The 25,363-nt window shown below is 39.9% G+C and overlaps 2 protein-coding genes across 2 annotated transcripts; both read left to right on the forward strand.

Moving 5' to 3' along the window:
- The first annotated feature begins 256 nt into the window (after nucleotides 1-256).
- c14h11orf53 (chromosome 14 C11orf53 homolog) lies at nucleotides 257-13,597 on the forward strand. Its single transcript, XM_034701419.1, has 5 exons — nucleotides 257-358; nucleotides 1,438-1,538; nucleotides 11,637-11,676; nucleotides 11,981-12,285; nucleotides 12,521-13,597. The coding sequence occupies exons 1-5, from the start codon at nucleotides 349-351 to the stop codon at nucleotides 12,950-12,952; spliced, it is 888 nt and encodes a 295-aa protein (XP_034557310.1). The 5' UTR covers nucleotides 257-348; the 3' UTR covers nucleotides 12,953-13,597.
- Nucleotides 13,598-19,859: 6,262 nt separating this feature from the next.
- Nucleotides 19,860-24,764, forward strand: colca2 (colorectal cancer associated 2). The gene is made up of 5 exons (XM_034700314.1): nucleotides 19,860-20,023; nucleotides 21,950-22,050; nucleotides 22,456-22,507; nucleotides 23,336-23,655; nucleotides 24,125-24,764. Exons 1-5 carry the CDS (start codon nucleotides 20,017-20,019, stop codon nucleotides 24,479-24,481), a joined length of 837 nt encoding a protein of 278 aa, XP_034556205.1. The 5' UTR covers nucleotides 19,860-20,016; the 3' UTR covers nucleotides 24,482-24,764.
- Nucleotides 24,765-25,363: the final 599 nt, after the last annotated feature.

Raw genomic sequence — 25,363 nt, forward strand, 5'->3', positions numbered from 1 at the left:
TCATCCATGCTCCTCATGCCTCCAAACCCTAATCTCGACTGAAGATGCAAATAGTGTAAAAAACGTCCCCACCGAACATTTGCATTTAAACAAATAGATAAAGGTCATTTTGAAAAGCTGCCTCCTCATGACTGCAGTGAGAGAGGTGGCATGCTCCCTGTGTCCCTGCCCTCCTCACAGCGTAGTTAAAGCTCCCGCCGTGGCACGCCACACACAGTACGGTGCTGCTCACTGGGATTTAGCTACAGTAGGCAAATACAACTGAGGGAGAACACAGAGGCCTCTGTGTGTGTATGTGTGTGTGTGTGTGTGTGTGTGCGTGAGTGTGTCAGACTGCTCCACAGCATCATGGACACAGGTGAGACACTCGTTCCTATGCATGCTGACAGCTGCTGCTGCTGTCATTGTTATTGTTGTACAAATAATCTTACTTTTACTATTTGACTTTGAACTTTACTCTGCAGATTTTTGTAAACATTGAAGAGTTTACTTTCTAATTTAAATAGCTGTGCTTTTATTTTGAAGGGGCAACTTTTATATGGATGTATTTTTTATATGACAGTTGTGAATTGTTTAAGAAATGGTACATAAAAAAAGCTTGTTTTGCACATAACCTGCACATTTTAAACAAAAAATGATGGCAATTAAATAATTGATATTGTATGTATTGCATTAATTTCTAAGCCGGGCATTTTGTTGATGATTTCATGATGTTTCTGCTTCTAAAATCAATAATTTTTTACTCCTTGATTTCATTTTCCTCAATTAGAAGCAGCAAAATAAGAAATTTCATTGGCTGTCAGTAAATGCTTTCTTTGTAAAATGATCAGAAATTATTTTTAAAAGTCTCAATATGTCACATATGTAAATGCAGCACAGTATTTAATTGGGCATTAAATATTCGTAGCATTGCAGCAGGTGAAACAGTTTATGTCCGATCTAATCAACATTATATTTCATATTTTAAGAGACTTATAGGACGAGGAGACCTGGAGCTTATCTACATTTCTATTTTCAAAAGTTTTTTGCATGCAGCATCTGTTTGCGTAATGAAGTTTGCATTTTTATTGATCTCCAGGATTGTCTCCAAATCACAACGGGCACACATTTGAGATTTGTAAAGATGAATTTAATGTTTAAAGAGTTTCTTCTCTGCTGCACGAACACGTCTGTGTTTGTAAACTATCAGACGGCTGGCGTCTTGGCGTCAGTGCTTGCTGTAAATTGCCTCTTTTTAGCAGTCCATTTGCATTGACCAAACCAAAGGCGATTTCCATGACATTTACACACCAATCCCAAAGCAGCATTCGCCTATATGAATGAAACTGTCAAACATTCAAATGAACACACATTTGTGGGGATGGATGAAAATTTGTATGAAGTTAAACTGTTGCTGGATTTGTTTCTATTCTCAAACTGTCTTTCTGCTCCATCTAGAATATTCTAAGAGGGTGTACCAAGGTGTTCGAGTGAAGCACACAGTCAAAGACCTGCTGGCGGAGAAGAGATCCCGACAGACAAATGGGCCCAGATACAGTGTAAGCAAAGCCTCCTCTAAACCGCTCTGCTTTTGTCCCTCCTGTCTGTCCCCACTTCATTTTTCTCCCAAAACAAACAGCGCAGCCACAGTTGACATTCTGTTAGTGACACAATTAAGAGGCTTCCTTTTCAAAAATCTCCTCTCCTTGTTTACATTTTGGCTTGTTTTGTGGACCAACGATCCATGGTTGATCCATTGACCACCTGTACCTCCCCCCTCTGTCTCCTGCTCCCCTTGGGCGCTCGCAAAGCCATTCTGTAAATATGTGTGCATAGATAGGAGCACAAAGACTGCACAAAAGAATACTGACACAATGCTCGCAGAGGTACCAGCCATGATCTCCCCAAATCTCCCTGGAGGTGGAGGTGGAGGCGGGGGGGGCGGGGTGGGAAGCCTGAGGTGGACAGGTAACACAGGGAGGCAGAAAAAGGGCCAGTGAAGGAGGCTGCCTATGCAAAGTTTGATCCCCTGCACACCTGCCAGCCGACATTGTCCTGAGCCACGTACAGGCCGCAGACAAGCCTCCTATTGTTGTCTCAGGAACACACGCCAGCACACTCTCTCACACACAGTCACGGACTCTGCTTTAGACGTCTACATGCAAGAGCACGACAGGCCTTTCAGTCTCCACAAACCGCCTGTCAAAAGGCTTTTCCAGGACAGCACTCAGTGTTTGCTCTCTGTTTAGCATCGGCATGTCCACTCTATAGATACGCAGGCTGCTAAAGTCTTACATAATGAGGGGATTGAGGGAGAGACAAAGGGGAAGATGCAATGAAAGGTTCAACAATCACCCTTGTCTAGTGCAACATTTGAAATTAGAAATGACACGCTCAAACTTTAATGTGGAGGATTGCAAGTCCTGTCCTTTAATTCGTGCTTCGAATAGCTTTTCTTTTACGCTGTTAAAACAAAAAAGCTGAGAAAACTCAAAATTTCAAGGCAACTTGAGTTTGATAAAGCTGCAACTTTCGGTCTAAAAATATGAGTCCAATGTGGAAGTGCTAAAACTGCAGTTCATCAAGGATCCGCTTGAGGCTGGCTTCCAGAAGTACCGGAAACCACATACACACCAATTCAAAGAAGATGATCTTTACAGCAGAAATAAACATGTTTACAGCCTGGTTCAAAAAAACAGTCTGGTCTGGATAGCTCATGTCTCGACCAGCACACACTGTAAGGGGGGTGAATTTTTTCCTGACGCTGCAATTTTGAAGATATTGAGATTACGAGTCTTCCAATGAGAGGCACAGCTGACTTGATTGACAGGCAGGAACAACGTAGCTGTTGGCTAGGAGGCTAAGCCCACCGCTTTACCTCACAATAGCTCGACAGCAGCAATATGGCTGCCACCGACGATTGGCCTCAAAACAGTGCTTCAGAAACAGATGGGTGACGTCACAGATACTACATCCATTATTTATACAGTCTATGGTTTTGAGGGTAACTAGAAATCTTACATTTTCTGCCAACTGATGAGTTTTTGTTGAGATAACTTATCACTCATATGTAGTGTAACTTAAAGTTTTGACTTCTACATACTAAGAAGTGAAAGTTGTGCCAACTTATTATTGTTTGTTCAGAAAATGTTCCTTTGTTACTGCACGTTACTGCACCGTTTTCACACCTGCAAGGTAGCTAGCTGATGTTCAAGGCGGCTAACTATCGGTAATGACCACGCCTTATTAAACTAACTAAACAAATTAAAGTTTCTTTAACTGGTAATCAACTCACCATCAATTGACCAACTGTAAAGCTAGAGTTTTAATACAATACTCAAACAAAACACTCACCTGTAGGGCGATCAAATCCACACAGGACAGGAGAGATGGCGCCACGTGGGGAATTGAAAGTGTAGAAGACCCCTGTAGATTTGAGTTGGAGACCCCGTTCTTTGTCTGAAGCATACTCAAATAAATTACCCGTGCCTCAATCCCATAATTTCAAGTTTTGCCAACTTAACTTATGAAATAAGACCAACTTTACACAACAAACTTAATACAGGTAGTTGAGATAACTACTTTGATGTATTTTGAAACACAATGGAACATTTTTTGTTTACTTTTACAGTGTAAGAGCAACTCAAGCTAAGTTGCTGTGGATAAGAAATGCTGAAGCACATGTTGAAGTTGTGCATCATATCTTTTAAGCACATGCACATCCACTCTGTAGATATGCAGATCCGTAAAATGATGCATTATAAGAGGATTTGGATAAAACCAAGGGAAAAGATGCAACAACAATGAGTCCGGTCCAAAGATCACCTTCCACAGAGCAGCATTTTGTCAGTTAAACTCTAATGTAGAGTTCATACCTTATGGCAGTTAGCAGAGAGCTCACAGCTGCCTGGTGGAGCACAGAGGGAGTTCAGTGTGGGAGGACAGCAGTGGTTCTTGGCTGTGATGGTGACGGATTGGAGTTTCATTTAAACACAAATTCAGTGGAGGCAGAGCTGAAAGATGGAGTACACATGCGGCTGAGTTCAGCTTCCGTTGGCAAAGACAAACAAACATTTTCAGGGAGCAGGTGGCGAACTGCAGAGTCTGCAGGTCAGCCTTATTACCGTAAATTACCAAATGAGTCATTTCTTTTTAAATCTCCTGTTTAGTGTTTGTGCAGGTTGTTTTCCGTGAAGCATTTATTCCAGACCGAAGACTTCATGAGAGGAAGTTTGAGCTATAGCAGCGTCACCAAGTGGTTTCTGGACGGCTGTTTTCGAGCCTTGAGTTTGGCGTTTGGGGTTCTGGAGTGAGAAGTATTTGTGTTTGGATGTGAGAGTGAAGCGAGATGTTTGCAAACGTCAAGTTTTCAGTGAACTACGGTGTAAGATTGGTTTGGAAAGTGATACACGGTGACTGTGATGTGATTGGGATGCGGATTTTGGCATGCTCAGAGAAGCTGAGTGATCATGCTGGGGTTTAAGACATTTAAAGGTCTGATGAATGAGGATATTTGAGGAGGTGAGGAGCTCTAAACTGAACAAGGAGCCAGCAGAAGGAGGTGAATACAGGAATGATGTGCTCCTGCTCACGTTTACCAGGAAGAAATCTGGCAGCAGCTTTTTGCACGTTCTGCAGACGTGAGAGGGAGACTGACTGATGTAGAGGGGTTACAGTCCAGGTGAGATGTGATAAGAGCTTAGTCATTGGTAGTGACTTGTCAATCTCTGGAAGCTTCAGCTTAAAGTTCCTCTGGTATCTTCTATCTTACTCTAACACTGTCGTAACCTTAGACTGAATCAAACATGGAAGTAGCCTCAGTGACTTAACGTTTCTGAAGCAGAGTTTATTTTTGCAGTAACGATCGTCTTTTTAGAATGAGTGTGTATGTGTTGTCTCGGTTTTTTGGAGTCAGCCTCAAGTGGACACTTGAGGAACTGCAGTTTTGACCTCTTCTGCATTGGCTTCATTTCTTAAGACTGAAGGTTTCAACTTGGTCATACAACCCACCAGCGTTCCTCTTCCTTACGATGCAATGTGATGCAAAGTGCAGTTAAGACCCTTACGCCCTGTTTGCATATGGACGAGGGGCGGTTAACTCATGAAGTTCAGATGAGGGTTACCTGTATGATGATGCTTTAACTTAAAAAGTCCTGGAGCTTTCCAGTTTCCAAAGAGGAAGCAGATGGAAATCTTCTCCAGTTGGTCTCCTGCACACAGCAGCGTGGGTTAGTGTGTATTTGACAGACGTAGTGTGATAGATGAGATATCTCATGCTCTGCAGTATTAATGAAATCATGTTTTACTGAATGAAAATCATGTTTCATCATTAAAGAAGAGCTGAAACAAGAGAGTGAGACCAGGATGTCTTCACTGAGGTCATGAATGAAACTCCAAACTGCTCTTTACAATCAGCTGAGTCGCCCCCTGCTGGCTGTTAAACAGAATACAGGTTTACAGCGTCATGTGTTAGCTTCTCTTTTCAGACCCTGAAGCAGCATCACTTCCTATATCTTATATTCTTTTGATTGTCACAAAATCATACTTGAAGATGCTTACCAATGTTATCCTTGTAAACTGTGTGCCTGATATTTTTAATCCACTGAGCTCCAAAGCTTTCCAGAGCTATAAAGATAAAGAAATCGCTCTTATCCAAGGACTAATAATGTTCAACACCAGCAGTAAACGTGTCTTATTCATGTAGGAATCTTTCACTTATTCTAACAGTGAATAAAGGAAGATTTAAGAGCCTTTAAAAGCGCATTAGTGAGCCAAACGCTGCACACATCATCACCAACAAATGCATCATTTATTCCTGCTTGAGTTTTGTTTCTTGGAGACCTCAGTGCCCAGTTTTGGATATTTTTGGAAAAGGACAAAGTTTGTGATCCTTGTGTTAAAGCTTCACGCAGCATGGGTCAGTCAGAAAGAGTTTTCAGACAAACTTGTGCAGAACACATTTTATTTTTTCAACTCTATGCTCTATTTTTTCAACTTTACGCTCCGATCTGCAGCACGAGGGGGCAGCAGCAGGCTGAAGTGGAGACAAGTGTCTCTGTCAGGGGTCAATGAGTCCACAGAGGACTCAAAAACATGAGCTGAAGAAGCAGCTCGCTCCAGCCTTTGTTATATTGAACATGAAGATGTGGAATGTTCAGAGTGAGCAGTTGACCTGACGTCTGTCGAACAAACAGAATTAAAAGTATTAAATGAATGTGCATCCATGCTGGAGTATTTTCAAAGAGATAGAAGAAAGCAAAGCCAAAAGTTTTAAACTTTTGAAAGTGGAAATAATCGTATCTTACTCTAAGAAATTAAGGTTTGATTATATTCACAACAGACTCCTCTTTGTCAGATTAATTTAGCTGCTTCCACTGAATTTGGTCTGGTGTGACATCTAGCTATACAGTGTAGTCCAGTTGTTTTAAAGTGGGATGCTTGTCAATAGCACGTGTGTTACCACTTGGATATGTTGGTCAGCTCAGACTCCTTGTTGCAGAGAACCAGGACTTTCTGACGGTTTCTCAACAAAGGAGCTGAACTTTGTTGCTGATGTTCCTTATGTTGAAGTTAAAAATGGTCCCGTCTTTCTTTTATGCTAACTGACAAAACATACTCGTCTTCTCTCAGCTTGACGTTTGCATGTCACCACCTCTGTCAGTCCTCTTTAACAAAAAAACAGGAGCCAGACTTTTAACTTTTAATGCAGCCTCTGATTTTTGGCATCTTTTAATCTGGTTACCATGTAAATTTAGATTTTATTTTAAGATCACTTTAATCACTTTTATCCCTTCTTTGTCTTCCTGAGCTTTTAACCCCTTACACCTCAGCGTGACCTCACAGGTCGCCTAACAAACCTCCTGATACAAGCTTTAATCTGCTGAATCTGTTGACTGTTTTGAAAAAGCTTTTCTTCATAGATTTACCCTTCAGATAATCTCACACCTTTTATCTCTACATGTTTGATGTTAGTTATCCTGGTGTGTATTCAGTTGCCTTTAGAGTACACCTCCCCTATTAACATGACATTAATGTTTGAGTCAGAGTTTGTTAAAAGCAGCTGAACTGTAAGGTAGATCTGACCTCGTCTGCAGAGCTGGAGCCAAGCTTCTGCTTGGCTTAGAAAATATAAACTGATCTATTCTTTTGGTAGCTTTGTTTACAAATTAACATAAACTGTGTGTCACTGTATTTAACTCCTATAAGGATATATATGTGGATTTATTGATCTGAAAAGTGATTTTCTTTAACATGTGTCATGCAGCTAAAGAGCCAAACTATTTTAGGGATTACAGACACCTTACAGCTGAAGTGGATAATGGTTCCTTTTCACTTTTTTTCTATTCAAAGTTCAAGTTATTTTAAAGCTTCATTAAAAACTAAATATGCTGCCCTCTCACCTGAGCATGGACGACAAAATAGTCTCAATCCAGATTCTCCAAATGATCCAAAACTGAGCTCTCTGATGTTCTTGGATGTCTGCTCACTTCACTCACATTTTTACCTTTCTTCTGAAGCTCCTGTTCCTCCAGCCATCGTCCCTTTAACACCAGCAAACGTTACATGCAGTAGTCTCACTTTGATGCAGTTTAGCTGAGTCTTTTCTCATGAAAAACTTTTAAAAAGTGATTTTAAGTCATTTTAATTGAAGTGGAGATATACTCTACCAGTCAAAAGTTTGGAAACACCTTCTCTTTCAAGGGTTTGTATTTATTGTAATGATTGTAAACACTGTAGATTAATACTGAAGACATTAAAACTATGAAAGAACATATATGGAATTATTGAATGAACAAAAAAGTGTTAAACAAAGAAGAATATGTTTTATATTTTAGATTCTGTAAAGTAGCCCCCTTTTTCCTTCATGACAGCTTTGCACACTCTTGGTATTCTCTCAGTCTGCTTCATGAAGTGGTCTCCTGGAATGGTTTCTAATGAACATGAGCCTTGTCAAGAGTTCATTTGTAGAATGACTTGCCTTCTTAATGTGTTTGAGACCATCAGTTGTGTTGTTCAGAGGTAGGGTTAGTACACAATGGATAGCTCTATTTGACTACTGTTGTAATCCAGATTATGGTAAAACCAGATTATTTCATAGTTTTGATGTCTTCAGTATTAATCTACAATGTTGAAAATAATTAAAATAAATAAAAGCCATTGCATGAGAAGGCGTGTCCAAACTTTTGACTGGTAGTGTATTCTTAAAGGTATTTCACCATTTCTGTACATTTCAGCACCTTTTCAGTCCGAGGCGTGCTCATGTGTTTATAAATGATGCATGAAGTCCTGATCATGCACAGAAACGCACAGTCACTAACACCATCCCTATCCTCATGTGAGCTAATGCCAGCTTTTATCTGAGAGAATAAAAGGCCATTGAGAACACAGAGCGCACTCTGACCACAGACTCCTCGTGTTGGGACACGGAGAGCAAGGGTGAAGATATAAAGCTGCTTACATCATTTCACCTCATGTGTTTCTCTTTTCTGTGGAGGCGCTGTGCCCCAACACGCTGCTACTGCTGCCTAAATGATGATTAATGATCCAGGACTGTGAGAAATTAAGCCGGTGACATTTTATAACACTGAGGAGGCTGAAACAGGAAGTCACAATACAGAATAAGACTGACATGATCCCTGCTGGGGGGCTGTGGTACTTCAGGAGCAAAATGTGATCAGATAAGAAATTAAATAACAGATTTAGAATAAGATATGATGCATAGTTTTAAGATAAAGTCCCTGAAATTTAAGTATGTGACAATAGTGAGCAGCAGCATACAAAAAGACCATAAGAGGTAAAGGCAACAGAAATATTGATTATGTGTTATCATGTTTCAATATGATGTGTTTTTTGCACAGGAAGGAAAAAGTTGTATTTCTGAATAAAGTAAAATACGATCCATCACCGCCCCCCTCCTCCTCCATCACACACAAACATGCACACAGGGCCCGGCGGTGGGAGCTTGAGCGAGCTGATTTCCATACGCAGCCTTCAGAGATGCACTGAGCCGTACCAGGGCCACATGAGGAAGTCTTGGCACTGGCAAATCACATTCAAATTCTGCCCTCAAAATTTGCTTGCCTCCTAGCCAACGCAGGCTTAATATCAACTCTTTCATGTTAGCAATATGCAAAAAAGTGAGCCTATCCTGTCAAGCCATGTCTGTGCATCTCTGGGATCACTCGGACTCTGCACGAAGTCACTCTCAGAGTCACACGATAAAAAGAGGATAAAAAGGACATTTGTACTACTTAACCTGACATGTAGTTTATCAAACACAAGCTGCTGACTGAGCTCCCTGTGTGAGGATGCAGAACTGACAAGTCATACTTCATTTATGTAGCCTGCAGTCAGAATCAATCACTTTGTATTCATGTAGCAGTATTCATAACAAACATGACACAGACACAGACAGGTCTAGACTGTACTTTTTGTTATGTTGAACATCAATCAACCCGACATCAATCAACCATAAGCACGCATGGTGGCATGAAAAGTGCAGTTTAGCAGGCAGGAACCTCGAGCAGGACCAGCCACAGGGTGCATGACCATCTGGACGGTAGAAATTATAACAGAAATACGTCTAATAAATTACAATTTCCATATGTGGGCTTTTCAAAAGTGTCTGTCCTCTGACCCTAATCTGCCTCTGTAAAGATAAGTCTTGCAGGTGTTAGTCCCGGGCCAGGACACACAGTGCTGATAAACTGCACAGAGGCTCCAGGTCTATGAGGCGACAGCTCAGGTTCACTTAAACCTGCGGCTCTTTCCCAAAAGTCATCGTTGAGCTCACACTAGTTCCCGAAACATGACGTTAGGATGACAGGAATCCTCCAGGGAAACTAAACAACAAACAAACAGCTGTTAGCTCCACCTGCACGTCCGTCACGACTGCATCAATGCTTCCTACTGTCATCATTTCTACCTTCTGTTTAAGGTCATGCAGAGATGTTATGTTTGACAAAGAGGCATTAAGAACAACAGTGCTTAAATATTTCATATATGTGAAAGTTTTGTGAAGGATGGGCGTTAAATCAAAGAGTAAAAGATGAATATGAAGTATGCAGCTTCTAAACTTCTACACAAACGTTCAGCAGCTCTCGTTGTGCAGTCACGTAGATCTGAACATTAATAATGAATGGTATCTTAAGAGAATTAGAGAGCAGACAACATTCAGGCAAGTACTGTAAAATAATTTTAAATACTGGACTCAAGTTTATGGTTTCAGTTTTTCCACAGAGACGTGTCACCTCTCTTTCCCTCTCTATTTTTAGATTACTACTTTTCCCCTGAGGCTGTTCTCTGTGTTTCTTGTTTTTGTTGATTTGTTGTTTTAACTTTTTGTACGGACATCAGCTTCTGTTGTTTACCTCGTTGTCTGTTTTGTTCAAATTCAGAAGAAGTGATCCATAAAAGAAAGCTCTTAAAGAAAACCAGGTTCACAAATAAGTCAGTATAATTCTTGGATTTTTTCAGTCCTGTTAGCTACGTCATAGAAATACAAACAGTTTTATTATTTATCATTTCTCCCACACTCCTGAATGCAACATATACTAAACATATAAAGTTATATCAGCATATTAAACTTATATGACATCTATTTTTTTAACAGCAGGAAGTTTGACACCGTGCCGTCAGTGTGGGATTTATTTACATTTTATGAGGGAGACAGTCACCCACATCATAAAAACACTGATGTCAATTCCCCACACAGGCAGCAGGCCAGGAGCACATACAGGTGGATTATATGTGTCATACAAAGTGCATTCAACTGCTATGTGTATGCAATTAACAGATACTTATACTTAGAGTGCGTAATGTGTGTTTGCAAACTACAAGTTTGGGCCAGTGTAAGAAATAAAATCACACTCAATTAACTAAAACTAAAAATGTAATAAATTAATAAATAAATGAAATACAAATATATGTAAAAATTTAATTAAATGATATGAAAATATAAAAAATAATTTACAATAAAACGTATAATTAATAGAGGTATAAATGTATTAATAAATAAATACATAATAGAAAATAAATAAATAGATATAATATAAATAAACTGTAAAATAAAATAAATAAAAATAGAAACAATAATAAATATATGAATACATTCATAAAGAGAAAAAAACAATAAATAAATGAAATACAAATACATGTAACAAAGTCAAATTGAAATGAAATAAAAAAAATCAAATTGATTTAAAATAAAACTAATAATTAATACATGTATAAATGTATTAATAAATAAATACATACATAATAAAAAATAAATACATACATATGATATAAATAAACAGTAAAATAAAAGAAATAAAAATAAAAAATAAGAATAATGTACAAATTTATAAATAAATTCATAAAGACAAATAAATGAATAAATAAATTATAGGATCTCTGTTTCTTTATCCCTTATCCCACCATTATAAAAATACCTGTACATGCCTGACTGACAGAGGTCCCTGAAATGTTAAGTGCTGTAGAAACAACCATCATGGCAAAATGTCTTAGAGTTCATCTTAAGTTACTATGAATGATGTGAACAAAGCTGTCATTGATTCAGTGAATTAACTTTTAATCTTCTTTTTATTTGAAATGATAATCTGCTGGAATCTGTGTCCTCTGCATCCTCGTCTGATAAGTGTTGTTCTCCTTCACAGGGAGGATCCACTTCTCCACCTTCGTTTGTCAACATGCCAGGTAAGAATACAAACCAAACAACCACAGAGACCTTCACTCACTCTTTACAACATACTACAACTGAATGAAGCTCTTAGTGTCATTGCAACATGATGGATGAAATGTTCTGTTGGTTGGAGTAAGGATTTCTAAAATGGTAACCCCAGTGTTTGGGCTCCTTAACCCCTCTTCAGTAATGAGTGACATCACTGAGACTACGTCCATGTTTTATAGAGTCTATGTGAGACTTTTGAACATGATGCAGAGTCAGCCCTCATTTATATTTGGCTCCGTTTGCACATTTTAATCTCATTCCTCTCTGCAGGCTCTCACATGCTGCCCAGTTACTACAGCATGAGGCGTCCCTTCATGTCAGACTCAGACTTCTGCCAGTCCACCAAACAGTTCTCCCCGGACGTCTACTCGTCCACGCTGGGAGGGAAACCTCTGGGCTGTGATCCCTCCACCATGAGCAGCTACTCCTCCCTCATCGACAGCTACTACCCCGAGACCTTTGGGGACTACCGCAGCGCTGCCGCCTTCACCAGCTCCGGAGGACCCTTCCTGCCCTCGTCTGCCCTCTCCTCTCTGCTGCCCCCCTTTGGTGGAGAGTCCTCACATTTATTTCTGGTAGGTTTGGGACCCTTTGTGTGATATTTAACTTCTGGGAAACATGATTTAAAGCTCCTCAATGCAAAAGCTTTTCTGACAGGAGCATTTTACACCACAGTGCTAATAAAACTTTACTTTTGCAGCACCTTTCATGCAGACTGTGCAGAATGTAGCTCACAAGATAAAGGTCTAGAGATGTTTGATGCTTTATTTGGTCTGTATGATTTAATTAAGATTAATCTTCCTCCCTCAGAGAGACTCATGGGAGCAGTCAGTCCCAGAGCCAGTACCCCAGGTGGAGTCTCTATGTCCGGAAAGCCTGGCCCCCGTCAGCGTCCCGCCCTCCATGCCTAGCCCAGACCCCCCAGAGAGCCCCTCCCAGTACCGCTCCCCCAGCCGAGGCTCCTCCATGGTCTCCAGCAGCCAGCCCTACACCCTGCACCCCTTGGAGGACGCCCACTACCACCCCCTAACCACCAGCAGCTCCTACGGGCTCCCCTCCAGCTCCTTCACCTGCCCCCCTTACATGAGCAGCCCCGTCAGTGACCTGGTGTCCAAGATGGTGACGGAGGAGGCGGCAGAAGGCCACACCGGGCTCTCTGCTAACGGGGAGGGTCACTCCTGCTGGGCCAAAGAGGACGGAGTCAGCTCCTGGTCGCCGTACGAGCTCAGGAGGGCGTACTGAGCAAAAGTTCATGGAGGTTTCACAGACAATGAAAGGATGAACCTGACCAAACAGAGAAAACTCAAACCGTCAAACAGCTGTGGACTGTTTGAAGAGACTTCTTCACTGCATTGTGTGTGTATAATATGAGTGTCTTTCTGTGTGAAGTTAAAGACAAGTGTGGACTCAAAAACAACAAACTATTAAAGATTCATAACGTAGTACAGTATCCAACAGGACCACCACTTCCCTGGTAAATCATGAATGAACTTCTGTTTGGAGGATCATCGGGATAAAGCTTTGACGCTGCGTTCACATGGATTGAAGCAGACGACAAACTGGATGTCTTTTTTTTTGGAAGATAGCAGAAAATAAAAATGTTAAATGAAGTGAAGCTGTAAAGGTAGATAGCACTGCCATCTGCATTTAAAATAGCTTCGCTTTTAATTTCTTTACTTGCTGAATAATCTCACATTTTGAATCTCATGTTTTTCACATTTCATTATTTGGCATTTTAGAATGATTTTAAGTCTGTATTAAAAATGTAAAGCAACCTGTCTTGATTCGGGGATCAACTCAGTGCAATGGAACGTACTTTAGGTTCTCGACTTTTAGATTTATCATTGAAGAAATGCTGCACTGCTGCTCTGTGTGCTCTGACTTAGAGCAGGGGTTCCCAAACTTTCAGCCTGCGACCCCCAAAATATAGGTGCCAATGACTTGCGACCCCCACTGTCTTTGAAGTGGTTAAATGTTGCTCCATACTTCATTTACTTCATACTTCAAAATGAGTTTACCTACATGCACATGTGGCTGTGTTTCCTGTGCTGCTGTGAATTAACCTGCTGCTACTGACTAACCCTAACTTTAGGAGTCATCTGGCAACAAAGAAGGGCAGAAAAGGGTTTTATTTCAAAGGTAACTACTATTTATGTCTAAATTTCTACAATAATGGGTTAATTAAGCAAATTTAGATTATTAAAAAAAAAAAAATCTGCAAGACATCTCGCGACCCCCCCATCAGTGTCTCGAGACCACCCAGGGGGTTCTGACCCACACTTTAGAGGGAGGGGACAGCTTCATAGTGTTTCATCCTCCGGTCTGTGCTGAATCTTGTAAACTGTGCTCTGCAGGGTTTTTTGATGCAGTTACTTGCTAACATCAGTCTGATTACCTGCACCAGTATGCTTAGCTTGCAGGTAGTAGCTCAAACTCAAAGCACTTCTTGAATATGTTGATTCTGTTTGACACAGTGCAGATTACTTTGACTTTTCAACAGAGCTGTCAAAGAGTGAAATATGCAGTTCAGAAGTGCTGTGGTGTCGTTATTTTTCATCACTGCTGCAGCAGGAAGCAGGACGACGCTGCAGCAGCTTAACAACAAAGAGCAATAAGGGACAAAGTAACGTGTTATCAGGGTGCTTGTTTGGTGTTGTGGTTAAATCTGGGTTTTTCCCACTCTCTCTCGCCTGGTTTCCTGCTCTAACCTTTTGTCCTCATCTCTAAGGAAAGGCATAAAATCCCCCAAAATAGCACCTGATTCAAAAGAAGTAACGTGTACATTTTGGACGTTAATTAAATTGTGATTACCATCAACACTGACGGCTCTAAGTCTATTTCCTGCTGTCCTCTGTGAACCAGAAGTTATGTAGCTGCATCAAACAAAGATAAAACCCTCGGAGATCTGGACAGAAAGAAACTTTTTGGAAATGAATAAACAACATTACATTTTGAAGATAAATTAAAAGTAATTTTCAGTTTCAATAAGTTCCATAAAGATAAAGCTATAAAATGTAGCTACACCTGCTGTCTTTTTTACAGCTTTAGGCTTCTCATAAATAATGACATGACTCAAATAACACAATGTGATTATGTTGGATTTGTTTAACATCACCACAGTATAAAGATCCTGAGTGAGGCCTTCCATCTCACTGTGTGTGCTCTCTTGTCGTGCAGGAAGTTTCCATGTGAATGCAGCATCATCATTTTGAGGTTTAGACTCTCAGTGTGACGTCAGTGTAGTATCTCAACAGTTTTGTGTTTAGGTGAAAATAAACAAACAAACAGAACTTCAAAATGGTGACATTGATCATTAGTTTATTTATGCAGAGAATGGTGGCTGGCCTGCAGGGACGGGAAGCTGCAGGTTCAGAAATAATGCAAATTAAAAAAAAAATACAATCCAGATTAAATAAAAAGAATGGGAAGATGCTGCAAATAAAGGAGTAAAAACAAGCGCAAAAGAAGAAAAACGTGCCACACTGCAATCATGATGATAAAAAAAATCTGTGGTATGTATTTTCAAATTTGAACAGCTTATGTCTCCTGTTTCTCATTCTTGCCTCCAGAAAAAAGTTGCAAAAAGTCTCAGCTTAGTCTCCCTTTCAGTTCAAAAGGAGATCTCGTTAAAATCTGAAATGATTCTCAGGTATTTCTCAAGTGTTGTGACTCTTTTTGAGCTCAGGTGGAGAAATCAGGGAGCTCTCTCAATTGTCTCAATCTAACCTCATCCATTTGTTTTTGTCAGACTCAGTTTTTGTGTCTCAAGTTGAGCTCAGATGGAGCAAAGAAAGAGCCTGAGCTCATCTTTTCATGAACATTTATAGTGCCCTGCAAAATTAAGATTTCAATGTTATTGTCCACAAACTAACAAACCTCATTAAAACATTGGAACCACTTGCAAGATCAGCTATTTAGACGTCAAATGATCTCTTCTTTGACTTCACAGTATGGTCCTTCCTTTACAAGTCTGTTTGGAACAAAACAACTTCACAAAGATTTAGTGGATTTGAGAGAAATTGCAAAAGATAGAGATTTCATACCAGGTATGACGGACCAGATCTAGCCAGATTATTACAATTAAAGGAGTGGATTCTTTTGGGTGCTGGTGGCCTAGCGGTTGACGCACCCCACACACAGAGGCAACAGTCCTCGGAGCAGGGATCGCAGGGGTCGCCGGTTCGATGTCCGGCCGGTTGACCATTTCCTGCATGTCTTCCCCCGCTCACTACTCCCCACATTTCCTGTCTCGCTTCAGCTGTCCTGTCAAATAAAGGCAAAAGGCCAAAAATATATTTAAAAAAAGAGAAGAAAATGAGCCATTAATGAGATCTCTCATTTAAGTCTCAAATAAGACTCATGTTATGGTCTCGACTTTTTCTCCGAGTGGATTTTAGGAGAAACTAATGAGAAACCAATGAGAACAATTTGAAACTTGAATGAGGCTGAAGTGAGAATCTCAATTTTGTCTCCAGAGACTTAGAAGAGAAAGCCTTGAGCAGTAAAATTTTCCCCTGGTTGGCTGGATATTCATGAGGGATATCTGTGATCCAATATTTCCTACTCAAGTGAGCATTTCAGATATCCATGATGACATTCTCTCAGTCCAGAATGAACATTTTATCACATTATCCCAGTTACTAAGAACAATTCAGTGTCTAGTCTTAATTTAAATTCAGATATCCAACATGAAAAATCATCCCAGACATCCACAAAGTCATTTTGAACATCCAGAAGACTTCATGACCTGCGTTGCTTCCTTCTGCTGTAATGATGAACATTTTATAGTGGGACCTTGGCTGTCAGAGTCAGCCTCAAGTGGACACTCCAGGAACTGCAGCTTTTAACACTTTTGCATTGACTTCAGTTTCAGAGCCTACAGTTGACTTAGTTTCATGTGACTTCTAACCATAGACTGTCTGTCTAACAACACCACAGACTGTGTCATAATCACACACCTGTTTTTAATTAAACATTAAGCTTCAAAAGAAAAATAGAGGATATTTCTTCTTTATAATAATATATTTTCATAGATAGTTTTTAGACACAACCAAACATCTCTTCCTTCAAGTAAGAATGATGAAGAGGAGTTTTTAAATCTGAATATTACGGTGAAAATTACTTTTCTTCAACAGCTTTTTCAAAAAAGATCACAGAACAAAGTGGAACTAGAATTATTATTTTATTAATTATTGTCTGCTTAAATTCAAACAGAAATACAGAGATAATTCAAATATATATATATATTGATTTTTCAGTTCCATCCCTGCAGTATCAGATATTAAATCAAGATAAATTATGAGATTTATATTTTCTTAAACTATTCACTGCAAAAACTCAAAAGTAAGATATTATATCAATCAATCAATCAATCAATCAATCAGACTTTATTTATAAAGCGCTTTTCATACAATGACATTGTAACACAAAGTGCTGCACAAGAAAAACAACTTAAAATAGAATAAATTAAGAAAAAGATCCCAGCCCCAGCCCCGACCCCAAACCCAACCTACAATCCTAAGGTTAACAACACAATATTCAACAATAGTAATAAAAACAATAAAATAATAAAATAAAATAAGTAAAATAAATAAAATAAATAAAATAAATAAAATAAATAAAATAAATAAAATAAATAAATAATTTGCTGAACGAACTGAGGAAACGCTCTCGTTATCTTATTGAGAAAACTCTGGAGGTAAAATAAGATGTTAAAACTCAAAACAGGAAATTAAAATCACCAAAGTAAAATACATGTCTAAGATAATAAAAGACTAAAATATTAAAACATTAAAAGAAAATAAGATGTGAGACTTAAAATAAATAAATAAATAAATAAATAAATAAATAAAGTAGAATAAAAGCGACTAAATTTGAAATAGATAAATAAATAGATAAAACTGTTAAGAATAAAAATAAAACTTAGTTAAAAGCAAGACTTAAAAGGTAGGTCTTGAGTTTGCCTTTAAAAATATTTATGATATTGTTATCACTGGATTCCTAGTGCAAAATGTCTCTATGGACATAATACAAGCCCCATTCACGCACCGAGTCCCGATAAATGTCTTATTTCAAGATGACAAAAATAAGACCTGATTTGCTTGTAATGAGTAAAAACAAACCTGCCATGGGGTAGGAAAAATATATTCAATTCAATTCAATTTGCTTTATTGGTATGAACAAAGACATGTTGTTGCCAATAAAGCAAATAATAAAGGACTACTAGGAGGATATATCTGTTAAGTTTCTTGAATGAAGACATTATTCTTTTCCCAAGAAACTCAACTTTTATTTCAAAAGTTCAACACAAGTAGATTTTCCTTACCCCATTGGCAGATCTTTTCACTCATTACAAGCAAATCAAATCTTCTTTTTTCACTAGTAATATCAAAAAAAATGTTTATCAGGACTTGTTGTGCAAATGTAGCTTATATCTAGTCTCAGAATATTTTTATTGAAAATGAGAAGACATTGGCTTAGTTTTTCTGCTATGTTGTATCAAAGGTCTGGATTTGAAAGCTGCTGTTTTTACAGATTATATGTAAGGATTAATTCTATTTTTCTTCTTCTGAAGGTCTCAGTGAGTTTTAGAGGTTCACCTGAGTTCATTACTGTAAAAGGTGTTTTTAATATAATGTGTCTTATGTAAAGAATCTTTAAGTCAGACCTTTTTATAATTGTGTATGTCCATTACTCAAGAACATACATTAGAACGCTCATGCGCACGGGTATGATGACTTCAGAGAAGGTCTTACATTTGGCCACTAGGTGGAGCTCCTCCGCCGCTGCTGCAGCCGCTGCCCTGCAGAGAGAGAGGGAGAGAGTCTTTGAGTGTGAGGGAAGACCTGAGGAGAGGGATGAGGGAGTTTCAAAGGGGGGTCATGAAATGAGGAGAGAAGTTTGAGAAAACTTATTGAAATCATCAAAAAACCTTTTTAAAGGACGACTTAAAACATAAACATGATGAACGCTTCTGTTTATAAGATCAACTAACTGGTCAACAGTTTGAGACTCTTGTATCTCCACCTTCAAACTATTGGCTCTCAAGATCATAAATACAGAACATTTTAAACTATAAAACAACAATTTAATAGATTTAGTCGGAGTTATAAACACAATAGGAAACCTGTTTCTAATAAATGACGTTGGATGCGTTTTGGAGATCAATCTGCAGGTGTTCTCAGATAGGTCAGTTTGACATCATTTCTGTATGTATTTATCATTTTTGCTTTAATTTCCTACAGTGCAGGTTTTTTTTAACACCCTGTGTGACTTTGTTTCGAAAAGTTAAAGATTATTGCAACTTTAAAAAACAGGCTAATATGATATATTTATCATATTTTATGACACTCTGACATAGTTTCAAAGTTTTCACCAAAGAGTGTCTAAATTATTACAAAATAAAGTTTATAATAAAGTGTGCTGAAGTTTGGATCAGCTGCGGTGAAAGAGGGTCTAAGTGATTTGGTGAAAGCTTTAAATTGATGATTAGGAGGTTTAAAATAAATTCATTCTAAGAAAAGAAATCTGAATAGTGGAATTAACTTTTCTTCTTAAAAATAAGTCTTATAAGTGTTTTTATTTAACGCAGAGATCCTCTAAGTCTCCTCCTGCAGTCCTCAGCAGGTGAGTGCGCTCAGAGCACCTTGCAGGCCTGCGATGTCAAAGATGGCTGCTGCCCTTTGCCACGCCCACTTCTTCCCCTCTATAATCCGTTTTTGTCCAAAATAAAGTTTAAAATCACTTTTAAATATAAAGTTAGTGCAAACAATGTTCATAGTAAACATGTTGTCAACGGTTTGAGTTGAATTGCGGTGTAAAAGTTGCACTTGAAGCATCCAAAGCTGTAGTGCCTAATGAGGGGGTGTGATGCTGGGATATTGGAAAAGAAGGAAAAAATTAATAAAAGAATGCTTTCTTTTCGGTCAAAGTGTAAAATTATACTATATTACATTAAAGTGGACCATATGCGATGTCTATGAAGAGTGATTTTTGTCCAAAAATCGACAAAACTCGGTTGCCTCTGAATATTCAAATTGAAAGTAACGCGCAATCAAAGTATTGTCAAATCATTGAGTTCTAGGGGTTTTAAATAGTAGGCATGGAGGGAGAAAATCTCAAACTAATATGTCCCTAGCTATAATACAATATTGTTGTATGCTCTGACTCTGGTGTAAGACATTTGTGTTGAGATTTTTGGAGACTTTTGCACAAATTTCGTTCTTGGCCATTTTGCTGAGGCAGAAAAGGACGTTGTGGAGTCCCACAGGTCTTTCTTCAGGGAGCCTTTCTTCATCCAAGCCATCATGTCTGGTAAGTTTTAAAGTCGGATTTTTCATCTGGATCATCATTTTGTGTCGTTTTCACCTGTTAGAAAAGAGAAAAGAGAAAAAAGGGAGAAAGTTTAGTGACAAAATTAAAGGCAATACAGAGACATGTGCATAAAGAGCAGGACTTCCTACAGTTTATCTTTTTCATTTCATGCTGAAATAACATATAAGATGACCAATAGTTTAAAATACTTTTGCATTGTATATCTTTTTTACTTTAATGCCACCTGTTTGCTTGTCGGTGGGTGGAACAGGGGAGTCGACTTTATCCATTCAAACAGCCGACACAGAGCGTTACCGACTCTTATGCATTTATTTCATGTTACATTCCTGCGACCACCGTCCCTTTTTACACGCCAGAACACGCAGATTATTATTTCAAATACATGTTTTATTTAAGATTGCGACTTGATGCTTCTGTGCACGGACTGCTTGTGCGTAACAGGACGTTATGAGTAACCGCGTTAGAGTGGGATGTGTCTGCTGCGTGATTTTGGCCCACTATTTGCCACATTTAAGACAAATCATGAAGTAGCATTTAGCCGTATGAATATTTATCAGATGAGGTTTCGCAGCCGAGGCTTAGTCTCGTTATCAAATCGGCTTTTTTTCCAAACAGCTCGCCACTCCTGGGTGCATTAAATTACGCCTTTAGGCCTAAATTACGTGCACCTATGCGAGGCGTTCTTCCTGGGCTCTTAATAAAACTTCATCATCGGGAAAATACGACCAATTATTGCTCGTATAAACGCCACAACATTTCACTGGTACATATCCACAAATGGGGGCAGGGGTGATTTGAATAAAGTTACAGAGATTGGAGTAACTAGAGCTTAGATCTGAATTACACACAGGAAGAATATCTCATGCTTTCCATAAAACAAAAACAGTCAGAGCAAACTGAAGCTCCAGCTGAGCTTTTCCTCGATGTTTTGGAGCGGAACGCGTAAAGAGTAGATCGTGATTTTGTGCACAGTTGTAGCGCTTCTTTCATCGATTAAAACTTTGCTTCGCTGCAGAATCTTTTATACATCTGTAGCTCTAGAGATCAGATTTATCGCGGTCACCGTGATCAGTTTGAAAGTTTAGTTACTGATCGCCAAAGACTCTTTTCTGCTCTTTGTTTACGTGTTTTACGCGGCTGCCCAAGCGCTTTTATCCAACTTTACCAAACGATCGTGCCCGTATGCAAACCTTTAGATCCCTCCGAGATGACTATCTAACATTCAGGCATAAGTTCGTGCATTTTTTGATCTGAAATGTGTACTTACTGCGGTGCATTTTGTGCTGCTTTCCTTTGTCCCTGGTCTGGGCGTGGTGGCTCGGGAGCGCGGATCACACACACACAGGCAGCAGAGAAAATAGCCTGCTCACGGCGTTAAAGGAAACGGAGAGCCGTGTTGTGCCGTAAAGTGGGAGCCCTGATCGGGAGCACTCGGGGGGCTGTGGTGGGGACATTTACGGGGAAAAGAACCGGAGCCACGGCGCGCAATAACCGCTCAAAATGCACTTTTACGCACCGCTTACAGAAACAAAACTTTGGATCTTCAGACTTACACACATTCAAACTGCAGTTGTTTCTTTATTTTAGCATGATTATGATTTATAAACTGATTATTGAACGACACATTAAACATTCATCAGTGTGTTGTGCTGTAGACAGACAGTATGAAAACACATATATGGAACATGAGAAATGTTAGGTTGTTGGGGAAATTGTGCTTTATTCTGACATGTTGGACAGAAAACACTCTGTGTTGATTCTGACCGAGGAAAGGTGAGGGGAGGGGGGGTGCGTTGTGAGGGTAAGCAAAGTGGGGTGGAGTAGAGATAGATGAGTGTGAGCTATTGTCCTTTCTAATGGTGGTTGTTCTGTAAACATGAGTGACGTGTTGTTCTCTTCATGCAGATAAGCCCAGAGTGTACCAGGGCGTCCGCGTGAAGACCACAGTCAAAGAGCTGCTGCAGAGGCACAGAGCCCGCGAGGCCAACAGCAAAAAAGTTAAAACGGTAACCACCCCTCCCTCTACTCTCTCTACCCCCCCCCCCCCCCCCCCCCCTCTCTCTGTGTAATGCCAGTCCACTTGCCCCACACAAAAGAAAAAAAATACACTAATAGCAAAGCAATTAACTGTAAATGATTGACTACCCCTCATAACAACCACCCCTCAGGTTGAGCCATTGCGCACGCACATACACACATACACACATACACACATACACACACACACACACACACACACATACACACATACACACATACACACATACACACACACACACACACACACACACACACTCTCACACACCCACACACCCACTTACAGTGAAAAAAATATCCAAAGCCAGGTGTTCTGAGGAAAATGTCTAATAATCCTCCTCCTCCTCCCATTCCCTCTTCTTCTTGATGAACAGATATCCCAGGCTTGCTCGGAGCTCCACGATCTATGCGCGGCCACCTTTCCGGGTAAGTTCAACCAAATCCAGAATCTGAGGTCAAATAAATGAATAAATACATAAATAAAAGGAGGCTAAAGAAACCTGCTGCAGTGCTTGAAGCCAGCCTGAGGGAAAGCAATAATAGGCTACACCAGATACAGTAAAAAAAATCATAATAATGCGTTAAACTGAGCTCACAGTTTGCATCGATCCTCATAAAATATCGGTTATAATCCCATTGTTTTGTAAACAGGGGGAAATAATCCTGTGTTCACAGCGAGACAGCTCAGAGGCTGTGGTTGGATTATTTAAAGTCAAAAACATCTGCTTGATTACACGCAGTAACCTGCCCTGGCCTCCCAAAAACCAGGAACAAAAATACTCACGTGGACCCCTGGGTCCTGAGCAGCTTACTCAGCAAAGTCCACCTGGATTATAATTCTAGTCAACTATTGACAGCCCCATTGCAAATGTGCAGGGTCCCTTCTTATAAACGAAGGCTACATTCAAATGTGTTGGCTGATGGTGTCATGACATCACTGTGAACTTATAGGCCCTATTTAAATGTCTTCCTGTGGTCTCTTCCCATGCAGAGACAGCACTACACCCTGCAGAGAATGCGCTCTGCAGCAAAGTTCTCTCCTCATAAACATAATCTCTTTATTCTCAAATCAAGCTGAGAGGATATTTCATTAACTTTTATAAGTTGCGCTTCTTAAAACGCTGAATGGGATCTTCTATGTATTTTTAAACTTTGTGATAAAGCTTCATAGTTATCACAGGATTAAGAGTTTTCCTTCTTGCTTTCAATTATTGGCATTTTTTAAATTTCATTTTTCATGTTCCTCTCCTTCAGATCGCTATGTGGACCCTCCTCCTGCCGTTCCTCACGCAGCAGACTCGAACAGCTGTGGTGTGCGTGCCCTCCAGCTGCGCACCGCCTCGTTCCCTTTCCCTGACGGCTCGTGCAACATCCAGATGCAGGAGAGCGCCTTTAACGACATCCAGCAGCAGTTTGGGGACATGATGTTGCCCAGCAACGGCTACAGCGGCAACAACAACAGCACCGGCGGTGGTGGTGGAGGCTTCACCGCATCCCTGCCTCCACGTCCCACCCTGCCGCTGCCCTGGAGCCATGGACTCTCCTCAGATGCGGACTTCTACGGCCAGGAGATGGTAGGTTTCACCGCTGAAAGGACCAAACCCCATAAAAAAATAGGATTTATTTTAATCAAATCTGAACAAAGTTAGAAAAGAAAAGTTAAAGCAGCACTTTAACTGGATGTATTTCCAAGAAAAATCCAGGGTGGTGTTTAGACAAGTATTTTTAAAGAACTTCTTAACTTCTTAATTTATGATCCTTTAGCAATCCATGCTTTCTTTTACCTCAGGGAATATTTAATGGTGCAGTTTTGTGATGCAGGTTTGGCGTGGCTGGTTGCCCTTGCAGAGACTTGTAGCAGAATGTAGTCAGTAATTATGTGTTGCCTGACAGAACATTTGGAGCAGCAAGGATCAGATGTGTTTTTGCTTGATAACATTATGAAGTGGGTCAGTTATCAAACCTCCCTGCAGCCTGGTGTCAATTCAATAACCTCCAGTTTGAAATTATCCAATAACATCCTCCTCCTTCTTTGTTTTTCAGGCTCCCTGCTCCTCACCCGAGTCGCTGAAGCTCTGTAACCCCATGGACCCCAACAGCTACTCCCCGCAGGACTCCTTCTCCTCCTCCTCGTCCTCCTCCTGCTACGACTCACCCACGAGGATGGAGTCCAGCTACCACAGCGGCTTCCCCTCAGAGCACTACCACTATCAGAACTGCAGCCCTCAGGACTGTTTCTGCCTGCCCCATTGCTGGCCCAGTCAGCAGGAGAGCTTCTGCGCCCCTGAGTACGCACCTTACTTCAACCCCATAGACTATCCCTACGCCTGTCCTGTGGAGGAGAACTACTTCAAGAGGGATTATCAGATGAGCTCGGAGATGTGTTACAATGTTCTATGATGAGACCAGCAGCAGTGTTGTTTTTGTCTCTGGATTGTAAATATGAATCAGTAAGCTTGGTGGTCTGCATTTCAATGTGTGTGTGTGTGTGTGTGTGTGTGTGTGTTTGTGTGTGTGTGTGTGAGTGTGCTCCGACTGACTTTTGCTTCCGTGGAAAATGATTGAATGTGTGGAGAAAAAAGACGATATTTTTGTATTCACTTTTTTACTGCTCAGATTTATTTTCATACTCAAAATTTGTCACTTTTTAAAAAAATAAAAATGTGCCAAACATAAACCAACATGCTTAAAATTCCCCTTTCTTTATCCAGATGTGTAAAAATCGGACTAAAGACGAGTTAACAGGTGTTCTGTCAGGGTCAGTTACTTTCCTGCAAAGTCCCAGTTTCATTCAAGTTGATCTCGCCCTGCAGGTTCACAGTTTACTCCCACAACGTGCTACTTTTATCTTCCTTGTTGCTTAACGTCAGTTTTTCTTCATTTACCGTCCGTCTCCCACTGAAGCTGAAAAATGTGGTAGGAGGGTAAAAATAAACAACCAATGCTGATAACGTGTTGAGGCTGAACTGTAACGCAATACTTTGCAGTGAAGTGAAGGAATCCTGAAAGATGTGACGAAACTTGCAGGGAGGAAGGTCACTGAAAGATAAAAAAAATAGCTGCAGGAAAAGTACCAAGAAAACAGACTCTAAATCATTTTGGTAAAATACTTTTGGAAGAATTCTTGTTGGAAACTTTATTTTCTCCTGAAGATTTATCCAAAAAGTGTTCAGGGAGAGAACTTAGAGTTGAAGAGGTTGCATAAAAGATTCACAGATAAGAAATCACACAAACGTGCAATAAGCAGATGTTACAACCTCATGCCTTTCTGTGGGCTTTCCA

The sequence above is a fragment of the Notolabrus celidotus genome, chromosome 14, assembly GCF_009762535.1.
Source record: "Notolabrus celidotus isolate fNotCel1 chromosome 14, fNotCel1.pri, whole genome shotgun sequence".
Taxonomy (NCBI): domain Eukaryota; kingdom Metazoa; phylum Chordata; class Actinopteri; order Labriformes; family Labridae; genus Notolabrus; species Notolabrus celidotus.